Source organism: Chiloscyllium plagiosum, chromosome 36 (assembly GCF_004010195.1).
Source record: "Chiloscyllium plagiosum isolate BGI_BamShark_2017 chromosome 36, ASM401019v2, whole genome shotgun sequence".
NCBI lineage: Eukaryota > Metazoa > Chordata > Chondrichthyes > Orectolobiformes > Hemiscylliidae > Chiloscyllium > Chiloscyllium plagiosum.
The window spans coordinates 17,492,485-17,507,829 of record NC_057745.1 but is presented as its reverse complement, the minus strand read 5'-3'; the positions used below and the strand labels follow the sequence as shown (position 1 = coordinate 17,507,829).

The window sequence follows — 15,345 nt, the reverse complement described above, 5'->3', positions numbered from 1 at the left end:
CTAACCTGCAATCTTCTTCCTGACCTCTCCGCCCCCACCCCAGTCTGACCTATCACCCTCACTTTGACCTCTTTCCACCTATCACATTTCCGACGCCCCTTCCCCAAGTCCCTCCTCCCTACCTTTTATCTTAGCCTGCTGGACAAACCTTCCTCATTCCTGAAGAAGGGCTTATGCCCGAAACGTCGATTCTCCTGTTCCCTGGATGCTGCCTGACCTGCTGCGCTTTTCCAGCAACACATTTTCAGCTCTGGCTACATTAACAGTCTATCCATTGACCTAATAAATAGTTGCAAGCTGCATGTACAGTCCCATGAGTGAATGACAATAAACTGTTCAGAGGCTGTGATTAAGGCAAAGTTGGAGCACTCCACAGGATGTTACACTGCGTGCCACATTAAAGGTGCTCCTAACTAGCACGTGTTTGATCCTAAAAACGGATATCTGGTGGAATAATCACCATTCCAGAGTCTATGGTCTCATTTCAAACAGCAATGACTACTTCCTTCCACAAATTTCTATTACAGTCGAAAAATTGATTTGAATAATAAATTGGGTGTTTATGCTTCAATATTCATTGCAAATTAAATATTTGGATTAATTAATATATAATTAGTCCTTGTCCACAGAGGACAGGAGGCATCTTTCTCCAGCAAGCGGTTAGATATGTATAGTTCGAAGGAGACCACTCCACAAAGTGTGGCACAAACAAGGAGGTAGAACCTTCATGAACTACCAGAATCAGGGATTGAACCTGCCCTTATCAATATTGTTCAACATTACACTTTAGCTAGAATTAACCGAGCCCCACAATATTTAGATGAACACTACTTTTATAAATAAAAACAAACAGTCTTTGGTATATCTATTTTTGCAAACATATCATTCCACATCAGAAACAATAGCTGCCAACTTCCTCAAATTAAATCAGACTAAGTTCTAGTCAAGATCTGCAAAAATTTTAGAATCGGAAATTGGTTAAATGAAATTTCCACTGAATTATTGTGGTTGTACATTAGTGTTTGATCCACTGTCCCATTAAGGAAAGCGGTTAATTTGCTTTACAGCACCCAACATGACTTTTTACCTAAACAAAGCCAATTAAACCCCCATCCCCCACCCTGAGTAGAACAGTGTAGTTTTGAAGGAGGAAGAAGAAATCTTCGACATGCTGAAAAAAAAGTTTGTTCATTTTGTGCCAGGAAGGAAGTTTGAATGCAACACAGTTTTTGCTGGTCATTTTATATTTAATCGGAGTAGAAACTCTTTTGCACACATGACTGATACCTAACATTGCAGCCAGTATGAAAGAGGAATTCAGTGAGGAGAGTGTTAAAACAGCGAGGGAAATAAAAGCCTCTCATGAAGGGTAAAAAAAGTTAGAAGTGAAACATGGAAATAAATGTACTGATCAGATGAGACCTCCATTTTGCATATAAAATGAGTCAGGCCTGTTGACTCATTTGCCAATCTCACTTTTCTTTGACCCCCGCAGTTGTGTTGGGGCTGACCATATCAAGAAATGTACACACTACTGAAAACGAAATAACTTCAACATCAGAAAATGTGTCATCATCTGGAAACAGCACCTTTGCAATGTGTGCTAGGAAAATTTGTGATTATTAGAACATGGCATTTAATATGCTTCATCTTTCTGATTCATTTGCAATTAGAGGCCTATCCAATACCTGCCCTGTAGCAATTTAAAGCTGGAGTCGAGTTAACTGCTTTGAGACTAGACTTCAGTTCTCGTTTGGGAGGAAGTCACATCTTAGACAGCTGCCAGCCCATCAGATAGGCCAGCACTCGGCAGCTCCACCACTCTGAGGATTGACAAAAATCTAGGGTTGCAGAGTCTAAAAAGGGTGAGGGAGGCAAGGACTTAGGATCAAGAGCCCAAAAGGTGTGTTAAGACAGGGCAAGGAGATAAAAACTTTGGGATATGGACTCTTGGGACACACAAAGGAACTGCCAAACTTTATTTATGGTGTGTGCCTCTCCTACCACAGGTACAAAATGTTGACAACAGCTGGATTAGGCTCTTCAATGGTCACCAATTAGCCACTAAAAGGTCTCAATTTGTCAAAGACAGGGTAGCCTGCCTGAAACCTTCCTCTTTGTAAAAATTTCAGATAGGTTGGGGGCAGAAAAAACCCCAACTGGGCTTGTTGTAGATTTCCCACCTTCAAGAATGTTGGCAGAGGGTGAGCAGCATAAAAACCATCCATTTATTGAGACAAATTACACCAAGTAACTGTAAAATAATGTCATTCATTGTCATTACTGCTAAAACTTTGGGGACTGGGTAGCAATTTCACACAGCTTTGTTTTTGAAATGAAATGGGACAAGCCAAATTGCAGGGACTCAGCATAAATACAATGAACCAAATAGCCTCCTTCAATGCTGCAACTATTCCACATTGTGCTGCTGAAATTTTACAATGATGCATTTTAAGAAATTCTACAGTGGAAAGACAAATTTCTGACCAGATAGTTCTATTGACAAAATCAGTAACCATGCAATACACTATTTATAATTTTTGTTCACCAATAACAGGCAGCATGGTGGCTCAGTGGTTAGCACTGCTGCCTCACAGCACCAGGGACCCAGGGTCGATTCCGGCCTCGGGCAACTTTTTGTGTGGAGTTTGCGTATTCTCCCTGTGTCTGCGTGGATTTCCTCCGGGTGCTCCAGTTTCCTCCCACAGTCCAAAAGATGTGCAGGTTAGGTGAACTGACCATTCTAAATTGCCCTTAGTGTTGGGTACATTAGTCAGAGGGAAATGGGTCTGGTTGGGTCACTCTTCGGAGGGTCGGTATGGACTTGTTGGGCTGAAGGGCCTGTTGTTTCCATACTGTAGGGAATCTAATCTAAATAACTGAAAAATCTGTATTCTGATCCATTTTATTCTCTCAACTGAACACAGATCTGTAAATTGCACAGAATCACAAATATATATTTACTATACCTAAACCAACTTTCCTTTCCTACAAGATCAAGAACACTTTTGAAACATCACATTCAAAAATTTGATTTGTAATTACCTCTAAACAACGTGGCAAAGTACATATTTTAACAATGCAGTTCTGTCTTCTTCAGCATGACATTTTTCCTTTGGTGCTTACCTCGTGACTTGGGTTCTTGTATTGAAATCAAGTGACCTCATGGACTGTAATACTTCGACACAGCCCATATACTGGAAAAAGAAAGAGGAAAATCAGCATGAAAAGTTTAAAAAAAGTTAAATTCTTAGTGATCATGAGAGCACAATTTTTAATTTCTTTTAAATATAAATAGAAGCCATAAAAACAGGCAAACTGCACCATCATGAGCTCACATGCTGAAGCATTGATAGGACCCAGAATCCTAGTGAATCCCTTAAGCTCTCAGAAAAAGCCACAGTTGAGGCTTCTCCTAAAGCAGAGGAAACAAATAGAGTAGAAGATGAAATTCATTTAACTGATGTGAAGTCCTAAAAAGTAAATGTGTTTTCCCTTTAGTTTTAGTAGGGTGTACAATAAAGTGGGTAAAATTGGTGTAACTACACTTCAAAGCATTGAGACATTCTAAAGGTCATAAAAAGCTTTTAGTTTGTGCTAGCCATTGCTTTCTTGCTTTTACCAACAGGGAAGACATTCACAATGACCTCAAGGTGCTCAGCTAGTCACTGATTTCTTCTGCATAAGCCTAGACACAGCAGAACAGGGACTCTATTGTATAGCTTCAGTGTAGGTGGTTTGAGCAGCTTTATAGTCTGAAAGGCTGTAGGATTGCTCTCTCCCGAGGTCACCTTAAGCCAAATGGATTGGAACAAACTTAAAGGAGGAGATTCAATTTTCTCCACTGTCTTATTGGGAAGGAAAAAAATAAAGAGGGGAACAGAAACTGGATAGCACTGGGTGGAGAAGATATCAATTCTGTTCTGTTTGGGCTTTCCAAGAATGGGTATGATCAGTAAACACCACTAATAAACAGAACGGTAAATTGTTTGCCTATTTCTAAGCTTGTAGTGCCATCAAGGGATTTAGGAATACTCGTCCTGGCTGCACAAATACCTTAGGGATGTTGGTGTGCCCTATTGTCACCTCCCTAAAAATCTGCTTCTTATAAGTGAGGCAACTATAGAGGGTCAGCAGAAAGCTTGCTCTGTTAATTGAACTGAAGCTAGAGAGACCAGCCTTGGGACCCCTGTCTGGAGGCACACCATGGTACTGAAAGCAGTCCATAACTAATTTCTACCCCAGAGCTGGTAATGAATTGGGCCTAAACTCTCAATATCGGTCACAGTCGCTATAGCAGGATGAGGGGCTCGAGGATGCAAAAGTGTGAACATCTAAATGTGCACAATGCTTGATGTTCCATATTGAAATGTTTGCTTTTTGTTTTACACATGGAGAGCATCTCTGGCTAGGTCAGCCTTTATTCCCCATCCCTTCTTGCCCAGAGGGAATTTTAACAGTCAACCACATTGACTCCAGACCCATAGCCACATAAGGCCAGACTAGGTAAGGATGCGTCAGATGGATTTTTCCCAACAATCCACAATGGATTCACAGTCATCATTAGACTCTTAATTCCACCATCCACCATGCTGGGATTCAAATGCAGGTCCCCAGGACATTACCCATGTCTCTGGATTAACAGTCTAGTGATAATACCATGAGGCCACTGCCCCTCACAGCCAAACCCATCTAAAAACCTGACTAAGAAGAACACCAAGGTGAGTGATATTGCCAAAACATTCAGCTAGAGGGATTACATGAGGGGACAGCACAGGAATAGAAAAGTTTGAGATCATCAGTCCAGAAACTGAAAGACAGGCACACTGGTTAGAACCTGCTGCTTAAAGATTGCAAAATTCTTTTCATCCTGGAATCAGTTTTCTTGCAAAATAAAAAAAAAAAATTCTCCACTATACTTTGAATCAAGAATAGTGTTTTGGAAGAGTGGCACTGGCAATGAACAGCTTCCTCCAGCAAAGATCCTCTAGGTGGTTATTTTATAGTAAAGGTCAGTAAAGGACACAATAGCATTTGTCAATATGCCCTTAAGATTAAATTTTATACTGAATCTGGATATTTTGATTGAACTTCACGAGATACAAGCTCCAGGAGAATTCCATGGCTGAAAACCACACCTTGTACAAAACAATGTGTTGAATGAACGGCAGGTCTCTACCTTGAGGAAGCAACACTCTAGTAAATAAAGTGCTGTAGTAAATAACTCTTTTAAATGAGCCATTTCCAGATTCAGTCACTATGAGCAATCTGACCACCACTGCAACAGTCCAGATCATTCAATTCTCTCATTTCCTCCCATTATACAGTCACCTAATCAGTCTAAGCAAAAAAAAACTTATTCAAAAGCTATTAGAATATTGTTACACACCAAACATTTTGCATTTAAGACAAGGGTGAACTTGAATTTTTTTAAAGGTCATTGGAAACAAACTATTCTTGAGAGACAAACACGTGGCTTGCCATACAAGTCAATTACTTTTGCTTCTTCACCTTCACAGGAAATAAAGGCTACTCAGTATGTGAATCATTCTTTGAGGTTATGATTAAATCCAACCTAGTGTCTCGAGTTTGAGGAGGGCAGAGCAGTGGACGTGATCTATCCGGACTTCAGTAAGGCGTTCGACAAGGTTCCCCACAGGAGACTGGTTAGCAAGGTTAGATATCATGGAATACAGGGCAAACTAGCTGTTTGGATACAGAACTGACTCAAAAGGTAGAAGACAGAAGGTGATGGAAGAGGGTTGTTTTCCAAACTGGAGGCCTGTGACCAGTGAGTGCCACAAGGCTCAGTGCTGAGTCCTCTATTTTTCGTCATTTATATAAATGATTTGGATGTGAACAGAGGTATAGTTACTAAGTTTGCAGATGACAGTAGTGGACAGGGAAGAAGGTTACTTCAGAGTACAACAAGATCTTGATCAGTTGGGCCAATGGGCTGAGGAGTGGCAGATGGAGTTTAACTTAGATAAATGTGAGGTGCTGCATTTTGGAAAAGCAAATCAGAGCAGGTCTTGTACACTTAATGGTAAGGTCCTAGGGAGTGTTGCTGAACAAAGATACTGTGCTGTGGAGGTTCATAGATGCTTGAAAGTAGAGTTGCAGGTTGATAGGATACTGAAGGAGGCGTTTGGCATGCTTTCCTTTATGGGTCAGAGCATAGAGTATGGGAGTTGGGAGGTCATTTACAAGGATGTTGCCAGGGTTGGAGGTTTTGAGCTATAGGGTGAGGCTGAATAGGCTATGGCTGTTTACCCTGGAGCAGAGGCTGAGGGGTAACCTTACAGAGATTTATGAAATTATAAAAGGGGCACAGATAGCATAAATAGACAAGGTCTTTTTCCCTGCGGTGGGGGAGTCCAGAACTAGAGGGTATAGGTTTAGGGTGAGATGGGAAAAAAAAATATAAAAAGGATCTAAGGGGCAACTTTTTCACGCAGAGGGTGGTGTATGTATGGAATGAGCTGCCAGAGGGAGTGCTGGAGGCTGGTACAATTGTAGCATTTAAAAGGCATCTGGATGGGTACATGAATAGGAAAGCTTTAGAGGGATGTGGGCCAAGCGCTGGCAAATGGGACTAGATTAGGTTAGGATATCTGGTTGGCATGGACGAGTTGGGATGAAGGGTCTGTTTCCATGCTGTACTTCTCTATGACTCTACGAGCTACTGTTCTAGGAGGCAAGAAAGTATTTTAAGTAAAATCAATATATTGTTTTGAATATAAATTATTCTGGAAGACAGTTGATCTCATCTCTGACTCATCCCAGTTACAGTGGCATAATTGGTGGATATTTGCATTACACACCTCTGACATTCAGCAATATCTACATATTCATTGGAAGCAGGCTGACTCGATCACTCTGCAGGGTTACAGGGGCAGAATAGTTGTATAGCTGGTCAAGCAAATCAGAGGTTGAGTGTTCATTTCCAAATATGTCAAATTCTAAAACCAAATGTTTAAAAATTGTTATTTTGCGGGTAGTGATCAGAAAGAAATAAAAAACAAATGTGAAGTCTTTTGGATTGCTTAAAAAAAAAACTGTAGCCTCAGAAGAACTTAACAGTTGGTCTTCAACAGGGTTTGGGAAAAGGTGAGAAATGACTCAATTATCACTTTTTCACAGCAATGGTATGGAAGTGTCTCATTTAAAAGGAATTCAATTGCATTGTGTATGAAGTGCTGGTAGTTTATTACTTGCAGGGAATATTCACTGAAAAATTATACAAAAACAAACTACCTCTGCCCAGTATGACCTACACATGAATCCAATTCCTTGTGGTTCATTGACACTTAATATCCTCAAGTGTAGAGCTACATGAATACTTCATAAAAAAAGTGACAACTCAGCAGCAACAAGGAATGGGGAAGTTAAAACAATCTGTTGTTGTATCCTGAGAAGTAAAACAAAAATGATCCAGACTGCAATTGTCAAAGATGAAATTACAGGCATATAAATTAATTGATCAAATAATTGCCCAATAACAATAAGTTCTGTATTAACATGACTGAATTCACATGAAGCAGGAGCAAATTATTGCACATGCTGGAATCTGTACTGAAACAAATAAAAAGCTAGAGATCACAGCGGGTCAGACAGCATTCCTGGAGAGAGAGCAATCTAACGTTGAGTCCAGATGACCTTTCTTCAGAGCTGACATGAGGTGTGGAGAGGGCAGCTCTGAAGAAGAATTGTCTGGAATTGAAATGTTATCTTGCTCTATTCTCCACCGATGCTGTCTGACCTGTGACTTTTTGAATTCAAATGAAACTCTTGCGTAAATTGTGATGAATTAACATAACACAATGCAATATGATCTTAGTGTGCCAGTCATTTGGTATGTTTCTTGGTCACAGAACCACCATTCTCCCAGCTCCCTTCTCTGAAATTTGGAGTGGTTAGTCATAATGCATGATGTCAGAACAGTATCTGATGTTCGTCCCACAAGCTTGTCACTTTGTGCTGACTCATGGTTTTAAAAAAAAACATTATTTTCTCTCTTCTCAGAGCCACTCACAATAGTGATTTTGAAAGAGGAGGAAAGTCTTGCATTTGAGTAGAAATGTAGAAAGCAGATACAATCATATTTCTTCGTATGATATTTATATAGTGGGGGACAAAAGCAATTACCCCAACAGTCCAACCATTTTTTCCCCTGTCAATTAATTCAGAAAACCATTCAAAACTAAAATGACGAAGCTGCTGAAACCTGGGAAGGAGTTGAAAGTCAGGTTCACTATCAATCAAACGATGATCCCTTCTTGAATAAAAAACAAAAAATCAAGCACTTCCTTGAGATCAGAAGCTAGGAATTTTGTAGTGAGAAACTCTCTAAAGGCTGTCTATCATCTACAAGGCACAAGTCAAGAGTCTGGATAGATGCAGTTCCAACAACACTCAAGAAATTCAACACTATTCAGGACAAAACAGCTGCTTAATTGCTGAAGGTGGAGGATGTGGTGCCAATGAAATATAGTAGTAGAAAAAGATCCCATGTGTAAGATGCACTCCAGAAATTTACCCCAAACCTAGAATCTCTACCACTTAGAATGATAAGGTGAGCAGCACTGAACACCACAACCTACAAGGCTTTCCTAAAAGCCACATACTTAGAAATATATTGCTGTTCTTTCAACATTGCTGGGTCAGAATCTCGGAATTGTCTTCTGAACAACACTGCTTCCCTACACCCCATGGCCCACAGCAATTCATCACTACCTGTTAAAGGGCAATTAGTTATGAGCAGTAAATGCTGTCCTAACCCACAATGTGCACATTCTGTGCCTGAATTTTACAAAAATTATCACCTCTGGTTCTTTCACCTATTATCTTAAATCTATACCCTCTGGTTATCAACTCTTCAGCTATTGGAAAGACAAGTTTATGTTAATCTAAAACCTTTATGATTTTAAATATTCCTCTTACTTTATTTTAAATGAATAAGCCTTTTTGAACCTTGGAGTAAGTAAATTTCATTTGTTGACATTGGTATTTCAGTCAGGTGTGCACAATGCAAGCATCAGAAAGTGGTCGCACAAGGATTTTCAAACACCACATAAATACAAGCTTAAGAATTTTTTTGGGTTATGCAGTTAACGTAGTGAAATACCATTTGCCCCCTCCCCAATTCTTGCAGATACTTTTTATTCTATTGCTGCAAACCTTCTGGAAATAAAAATAAAACTTGAAATAAGCCTCTCAATGCTCTTTATTTACAATTTATTTGGTTAGTCCAATTTGATTGGGAGGATTTTTTTGTTTGAAATGAACTGTCTTTTAGTTATACGCCAAATTCATTTGCACAGTATAGTCATACTATCTTTCTTTACAATACAATAGACTTTCCAGTACTTGAACACCAGGTGTAGCAGCATGGGAGTGCTACAAATACATGACGACATATGGAGTGAAGCTTGATTTTATTTTTTTAAAAATTCAACTGGTTCATCAAAGCGTTGTATAAGATTGCAAGAGTCTGAAGAATTAAATGCCAAGAAGTGCATTAAGCCCTGCTTAACAGGACAATGCCATATGGACTCAGTCAGGGAAAAACAGATATTGAACTCAAAGGACTAAGACTCGAAATTGAGGTCTCCCTCAATCTCAGTAAGAAATGTCCACCTTATCAATGTAACTAGCATCCCTGGTTGTTATTAGCGGCATTATTTTACAGAAGTATTCTTATTTGGTATGGATTGAGGATTGGCTGTCTGACAGAAGGCAGAGAGTTGGGATAAAAGGTTCTTTTTCGGAATGGCAGCCGGTAACAAGCGATGTCCCGCAGGGTTCAGTGTTGGGGCCGCAGCTGTTCACGTTATATATTAATGATCTGGATGAAGGGACTGGGGGCATTCTAGCGAAGTTTGCCGATGATACAAAGTTAGGTGGATAGGCAGGTAGTACTGAGGAAGTGGGGAGGCTGCAGAAGGATCTAGACAGTTGAGGAGTGGTCCAGGAAATGGCTGATGGAATTCAATGTGAGCAAATGCGAGGTCTTGCACTTTGGAAAAAAGAATACAAGCATGGATTACTTTCTAAGCGGTGATAAAATTCGTAAAGCCAAAGTACAGAGGGATCTGGGAGTACTAGTTGAGGATTCTCTGAAGGTAAACATGCAGGTTGAGTCCATGATTAAGAAAGCAAATGCAATGTTGTCAATTATCTCAAGAGGGTTGGAATATAAAAGCACTAATGTGCTACTGAGACTTTATAAAGCTCTGGTTAGGCCCCATTTGGAGTACTGTGGCCTGTTTTGGTCCCCACACCTCAGGAAGGATATACTGGCACTGGAGCGTGTCCAGCGGAGATTCACACGGATGATCCCTGGAATGGTAGGTCTAACATATGAGGAACGGCTGAGGATCCTGGGATTGTATTCATTGGAGTTTAGAAGATTAAGGGGAGATCTAATAGAAACTTACAAGATAATACATGGCTTGGAGAGGGTGGACGCTAGGAAATTGTTTCCGTTAGGTGAGGAGACTAGGACCCGTGGACACAGCCTTAGAATTAGAGGGGGTCAATTCAGAACAGAAATGCAGAGACATTTCTTCAGCCAGAGAGTGGTGGGCCTGTGGAATTCATTGCCACAGAGTGCAGTGGAGGCTGGGACGCTAAATGTCTTCAAGGCAGAAATTGATAAATTCTTGATGTCACAAGGAATTAAGTGGTATGGGGAGAATGCGGGTAAGTGGAGTTGAAATGCCCATCAGCCATGATCGAATGGCGGAGTGGACTTGATGGGCCGAATGGCCTTACTTCCGCTCCTATGTCTTATGGTCTTATTTTGACTACCAGATAATTTCTCTCTATCACACAAGACCAACCGGCCTAGGAGGAAAGAGAATCCACCAGATGGAATTTACACCAGGATGATCTGTGAGGAGAGTTTTTTTTTTCAACACCAGGTATTTCAATAAGTTAATGTGTGTTATAATCAAATGGGAAAGTTTTGCTAAATTTGTACTGAACCTTGATTAGGCCATACTTAAGAGCACTGGATATAGTTCTGGTCATTGTTTTCAAACAAAAAGGAAATAGCAGCATTGGAGAGGGTGCTGAGATGACTTACAAGGATGATACCAAAAATACGTGCATATAAATATCAGAAAGAATTGACAGTCTTCAAAATTGTTCAAGATTTTGATAGAGCAAAAGAGTAGATACTGAGCAAGTGTTTCATGTTGTGCAGAAGTTATTCAATATAGTCAGTAAAAAAAAAACCAATAGGAAATTCAGAAGAAACTTCTTTACCCAAAGATTGGCAAGAAGGTGGAAGTGTACATCTATTCAAGGGGAGGCTTTGTGAACATTCAGAGGGAGAAGAGAATGGATGGTTATACTGTGATATGAACCAGGCCAGACTCACTCAAAACATTTCAAGAAAGTAGCCCGGACCCTAACTTTGCTCGTTGTTTTAAGCAGATGTAAAGTGGATATTCCAGGAGTGATGCAGCTGGTCAAACCATTTAGTTTAAACAAAACAATTTATTTACAAGATTACTGAATGAAGCACAAAAAAAAACACAGAATACAGAATAACTTAACCACTGTTAAAACCTAACAGATTAACCAAACTTAATAATGCTATTCCAAATTCCTGCAACACTCCTCAAACATCCCTTGGCAAAACAAAAAGGTTAAATGGGGGGGGGGAGCGCGAGAGAGCGCGACAGAGGGAGAGAGCGCGAGAGAGAGCGCGAAAGAGCGAGAGAGAAAGAGACAGAGAGAAAAAAAAGAGAGAGAGAGACAGAGAGAAGAAGGGAAGAAAAGAAAAAGGAGAAAAAAAGAAGGGAGAAAGAAAGAAAGAAAAAGAGAGAAAGAAAGAAAAACAGAGAGAGAGAGAGAGAGACAGCTCCAGCATGAAACACCTTCCATGTAGCTGTTTCTTGGACCAGTACCTCAAAACTGACTGAGCTGGGCTGGGAGAACTGGCCAGTCCCCTTTCATTGTCCAAGTTTTTTTCTTTAATTGGAAGGCATTTTCAAGTAATTAAACCCAGACTTATCAGAATTGCTGCTTTTATAACTTCTCCGAAAAAAAAAAGCCATGCACAGCATAGCCTTGTTGATGGAGCAGCATCATCAGCACTGATAGATTTGATGACAAAGGTCAGAAAAACTTGAGTAAAGCATAAATTTTGGCTTGAGCTAATTGGCCAGAATGTGTGTTGTATGTTCCATGTAATCCAATGGGGAATGAATATGTTGCCAAGTCTGGGGGGGGGGAAGTAATGTACCTAAGCCCAGCCAATCTCTGCTTTGGTATACCCTGTCTTGAAGTGTTGCTCCATCACACTGGGCTCAAAACATTAACTGTCTCCAGAGATGCTGGCAGACCTGCTGGGTTTCTCCAGCATTTTCTGCTTTCAATTCAAATTTCCAACATCCATAGTGTTTTGTTTTACTTTACCAAAATAGCATCCATTAATTACTTAGCAATGCCTAAAAATACTACAACTCTCTGGGTGGGAAGCTATTGGGATCAGATTAAAATGGTGATTTTATAATCACACTTCCATGTCTCTATTTCACTGAAGAGTAAAACTGGGGAAGGTGTACACCCAATGCTCTTGATTTGCCTATCGAGTTAGTTAGTTTTAAATTATTCCAGAATTTGCAAGAGCCTCTTGATAATTTGCCTTTCCTCCTTTTTTTTTAATTAAACTTTGAATGAATCAAAGTTTTTCTGTGGTTTAATGTTTAATAGCCATCTCCACAATCAAACAAATTTCATATAATTAAGCCATTTCAAGAGCAGTTAATTTTTAGACTTCGATTAGGGTCTGAAATTCCTCAAGCCCTGTCAAATCTGAATGTAACAATCTCCTGAAGTAACAGAAATCTGCTCAATGTGACAACTGGGTTAATGGTTATTCAAGTGACTGGGGAGGAGACATTTATAAAAATGCCAGGATTGTCCAAACCAATCAGGAATCACCAAAATAGGTGTCTTTCTAATTTGCCGTTTGAACACTCCTTAAGTCAAAAGTGACTAATTGTACCAAAACAAACCCCAAAGAACTGCGGATGCTGGAAACCAGAAACAAAAAATTGTTGGAAAAACTTAGAAGAATCACTGGACTCGAAACATCAATTTTCCTTTCTCTCCACAGATGCTGCCAGACTTGCTGTGTTAGAGTCAGAGTAGTAGAGATGTACAGCATGGAAACAGACCCTTCATCCAACCCATCCATGTAGACCAGATATCCCAACCCAATCTAGTCCACCTGCCAGCATCCCTCCAAACCCTTTCTATTCATATACCCATCCAAATGCCTTTTAAATGTTGCAATTGTAGCAGCCTCCACCATTTCCTCTGGCAGCTCATTCCATACATGTACCATCCTCTGTGTGAAAAAGTTGGCCCTTAGGTCTCTTATATCTTTCCCCTCTCACCCTAAACCTATGCCCTCTCGTTCTGGGCTCCCTGACCCCAGAGAAAAAGCTTTGCCTATTTACCCTATCCATGCCCCTCAATTTTGCAAACCTCTATAAGGTCACCCCTCAGCCACCGATGCTCCAGAGAAAACAGCCCCAGCCTGTTCATCCTCTCTTTATAGCTCAAATCCTCCAACCCTTCTTGAGTATTTTCTGTTTGTGAGATCAAACGTGCATACGCTTTGTCTATATTTCCAGCAGAACATGAAGAAGTCAAGCACATCTGCATCACAGATCCTAGCATGTTACACGCACTTCCATCAATAGCAGTATACTGGTCTGTGGATGTGAGTTTTGCTGGATGAAATTGCCCTTCCAATTGCACATATTCCCAGGCTATTTACATACATAACCAAAGATCCAGATGACCTCCAACTTCAGATTAATCTTCTCGGCCAATGATCAGTGCAAGCTAGATGCTGAAGATTGCAGTCATTGACAAAACTGCTCAGCACATCCTGACTCTCAACGTCAAACTTTTTTTTCTGACTTCATGACACACTCAAAGGGTATCAAGGGAATTCAAAACTTGAAAATAGGTTTTTAAAGAGTAGAACAGTTCAATGAAAATGACATTCCATTGAAAGTGACCAAGCAAAAATAAAAAAGCATACCCAGCTAGGCAGATTACTTTCCTTGTTAAAATGACAAACCAATGGTAGATGGCCTAAAACAAAATAGGAGTTTGGATAGGCTACACTAAGTATCATGATCCAAAAAAATAATATCAGTCCAGCCGATAACATGGTCAACTGCTTAATGTTAAACATCATGGTCAACAACTTGGGACCTGTGAAATGCAGAGTTGTCAACCTGTGATTGCTCAGAAGATCAACACTGAAAACTATGAGAATAGAGACTGTCTGACACATAACCTTAGAGACGTCTATAGTCATTTGTGATTTAAAACTCTGAGTAAAGAAAATATATTGACCATTTGTCAAAATTCTGTGCAGTAGATGATTGTATCCAAGTGTTGCAACATGATTGGAAGACAGATCATGGTAGCCAACTTTTGCAAGAATTACCGATATTACATATGAAAATACATATGCATTAAATAATGTTAATATAAAGAAATTTCACCACGTCCTCAGGTATTTTGTCCTTCAAAAAGAACAGATGGGGTCCTACTGATACTGTCACTGGATTAGTAACCCAAAGGCCCAGTCCACAGCGAGGACATGGGGGTTCAAATCCCATAATGGTGCCTGGTGGAATTTAAATTCAAATAATAGAAGAGAAATCTGAATTTGAAAGTTGATAACAATAATGATGATCATGAAACTTATTGTTGATGACCATGATTGCCATGAAAATCCATCTGGTTCAATTACATTTGAGAGAGAAATCTGGCCAACATGTGACTTCAGGTCCACACCAATGTGGTCAATTCTTAAATGCACTCTGAAATGACCAAGCAGGCCATTCAATTCAAGGGCAATTATGGATGGGCATCAGATAGACATACCAAGAAAGAATAATAAAAGGCTCTAGGATTCATCATCTCTCCCCAGATTATCAAGTCAATTTCACCCAGCATCAGAACTCAAACCTCCCTTGGTGTTTCCTTGACTCCATTCATACCAAATCTCTAAGTATCCAAAACCAACCCCTCCACTAACCGACATTTTAAATACTTTTATCCTTTCAAGTTCCAGCCATTTCAAAACACATCACCAGACTCCCCCCTGACAAAACTCACTGAGGTCCTTGTAAGCCATCATGCGGTCTCCAACAACTCAATGTACCCACAAAAGTCATCGCTCTGAAAATCTACATTCATATCTCGGTTTATTCATGCCAGTTTACATTCTAATCGCTGCTACAAATGACATTTTCTATCAGACTCTATTGTTTCAGCACTTCCAATCTCTCTGAAGCCTTT

General features: G+C 40.0%; 1 protein-coding gene across 6 annotated transcripts in view; it reads right to left on the bottom strand.

Annotated features, from left to right (window-relative positions):
• The window catches only part of LOC122541005 (SHC-transforming protein 1-like), a 142,298-nt gene that overhangs the window by 66,153 nt on the left and 60,800 nt on the right, over positions 1–15,345 (bottom strand). For all 6 annotated transcript variants that reach the window (XM_043677433.1, XM_043677430.1, XM_043677432.1 and 3 more), the window contains one exon: positions 3,127–3,197. In XM_043677433.1, the coding sequence (XP_043533368.1) occupies positions 3,127–3,197 (71 nt within the window). The remainder of the gene's footprint in view (positions 1–3,126; positions 3,198–15,345) is intronic.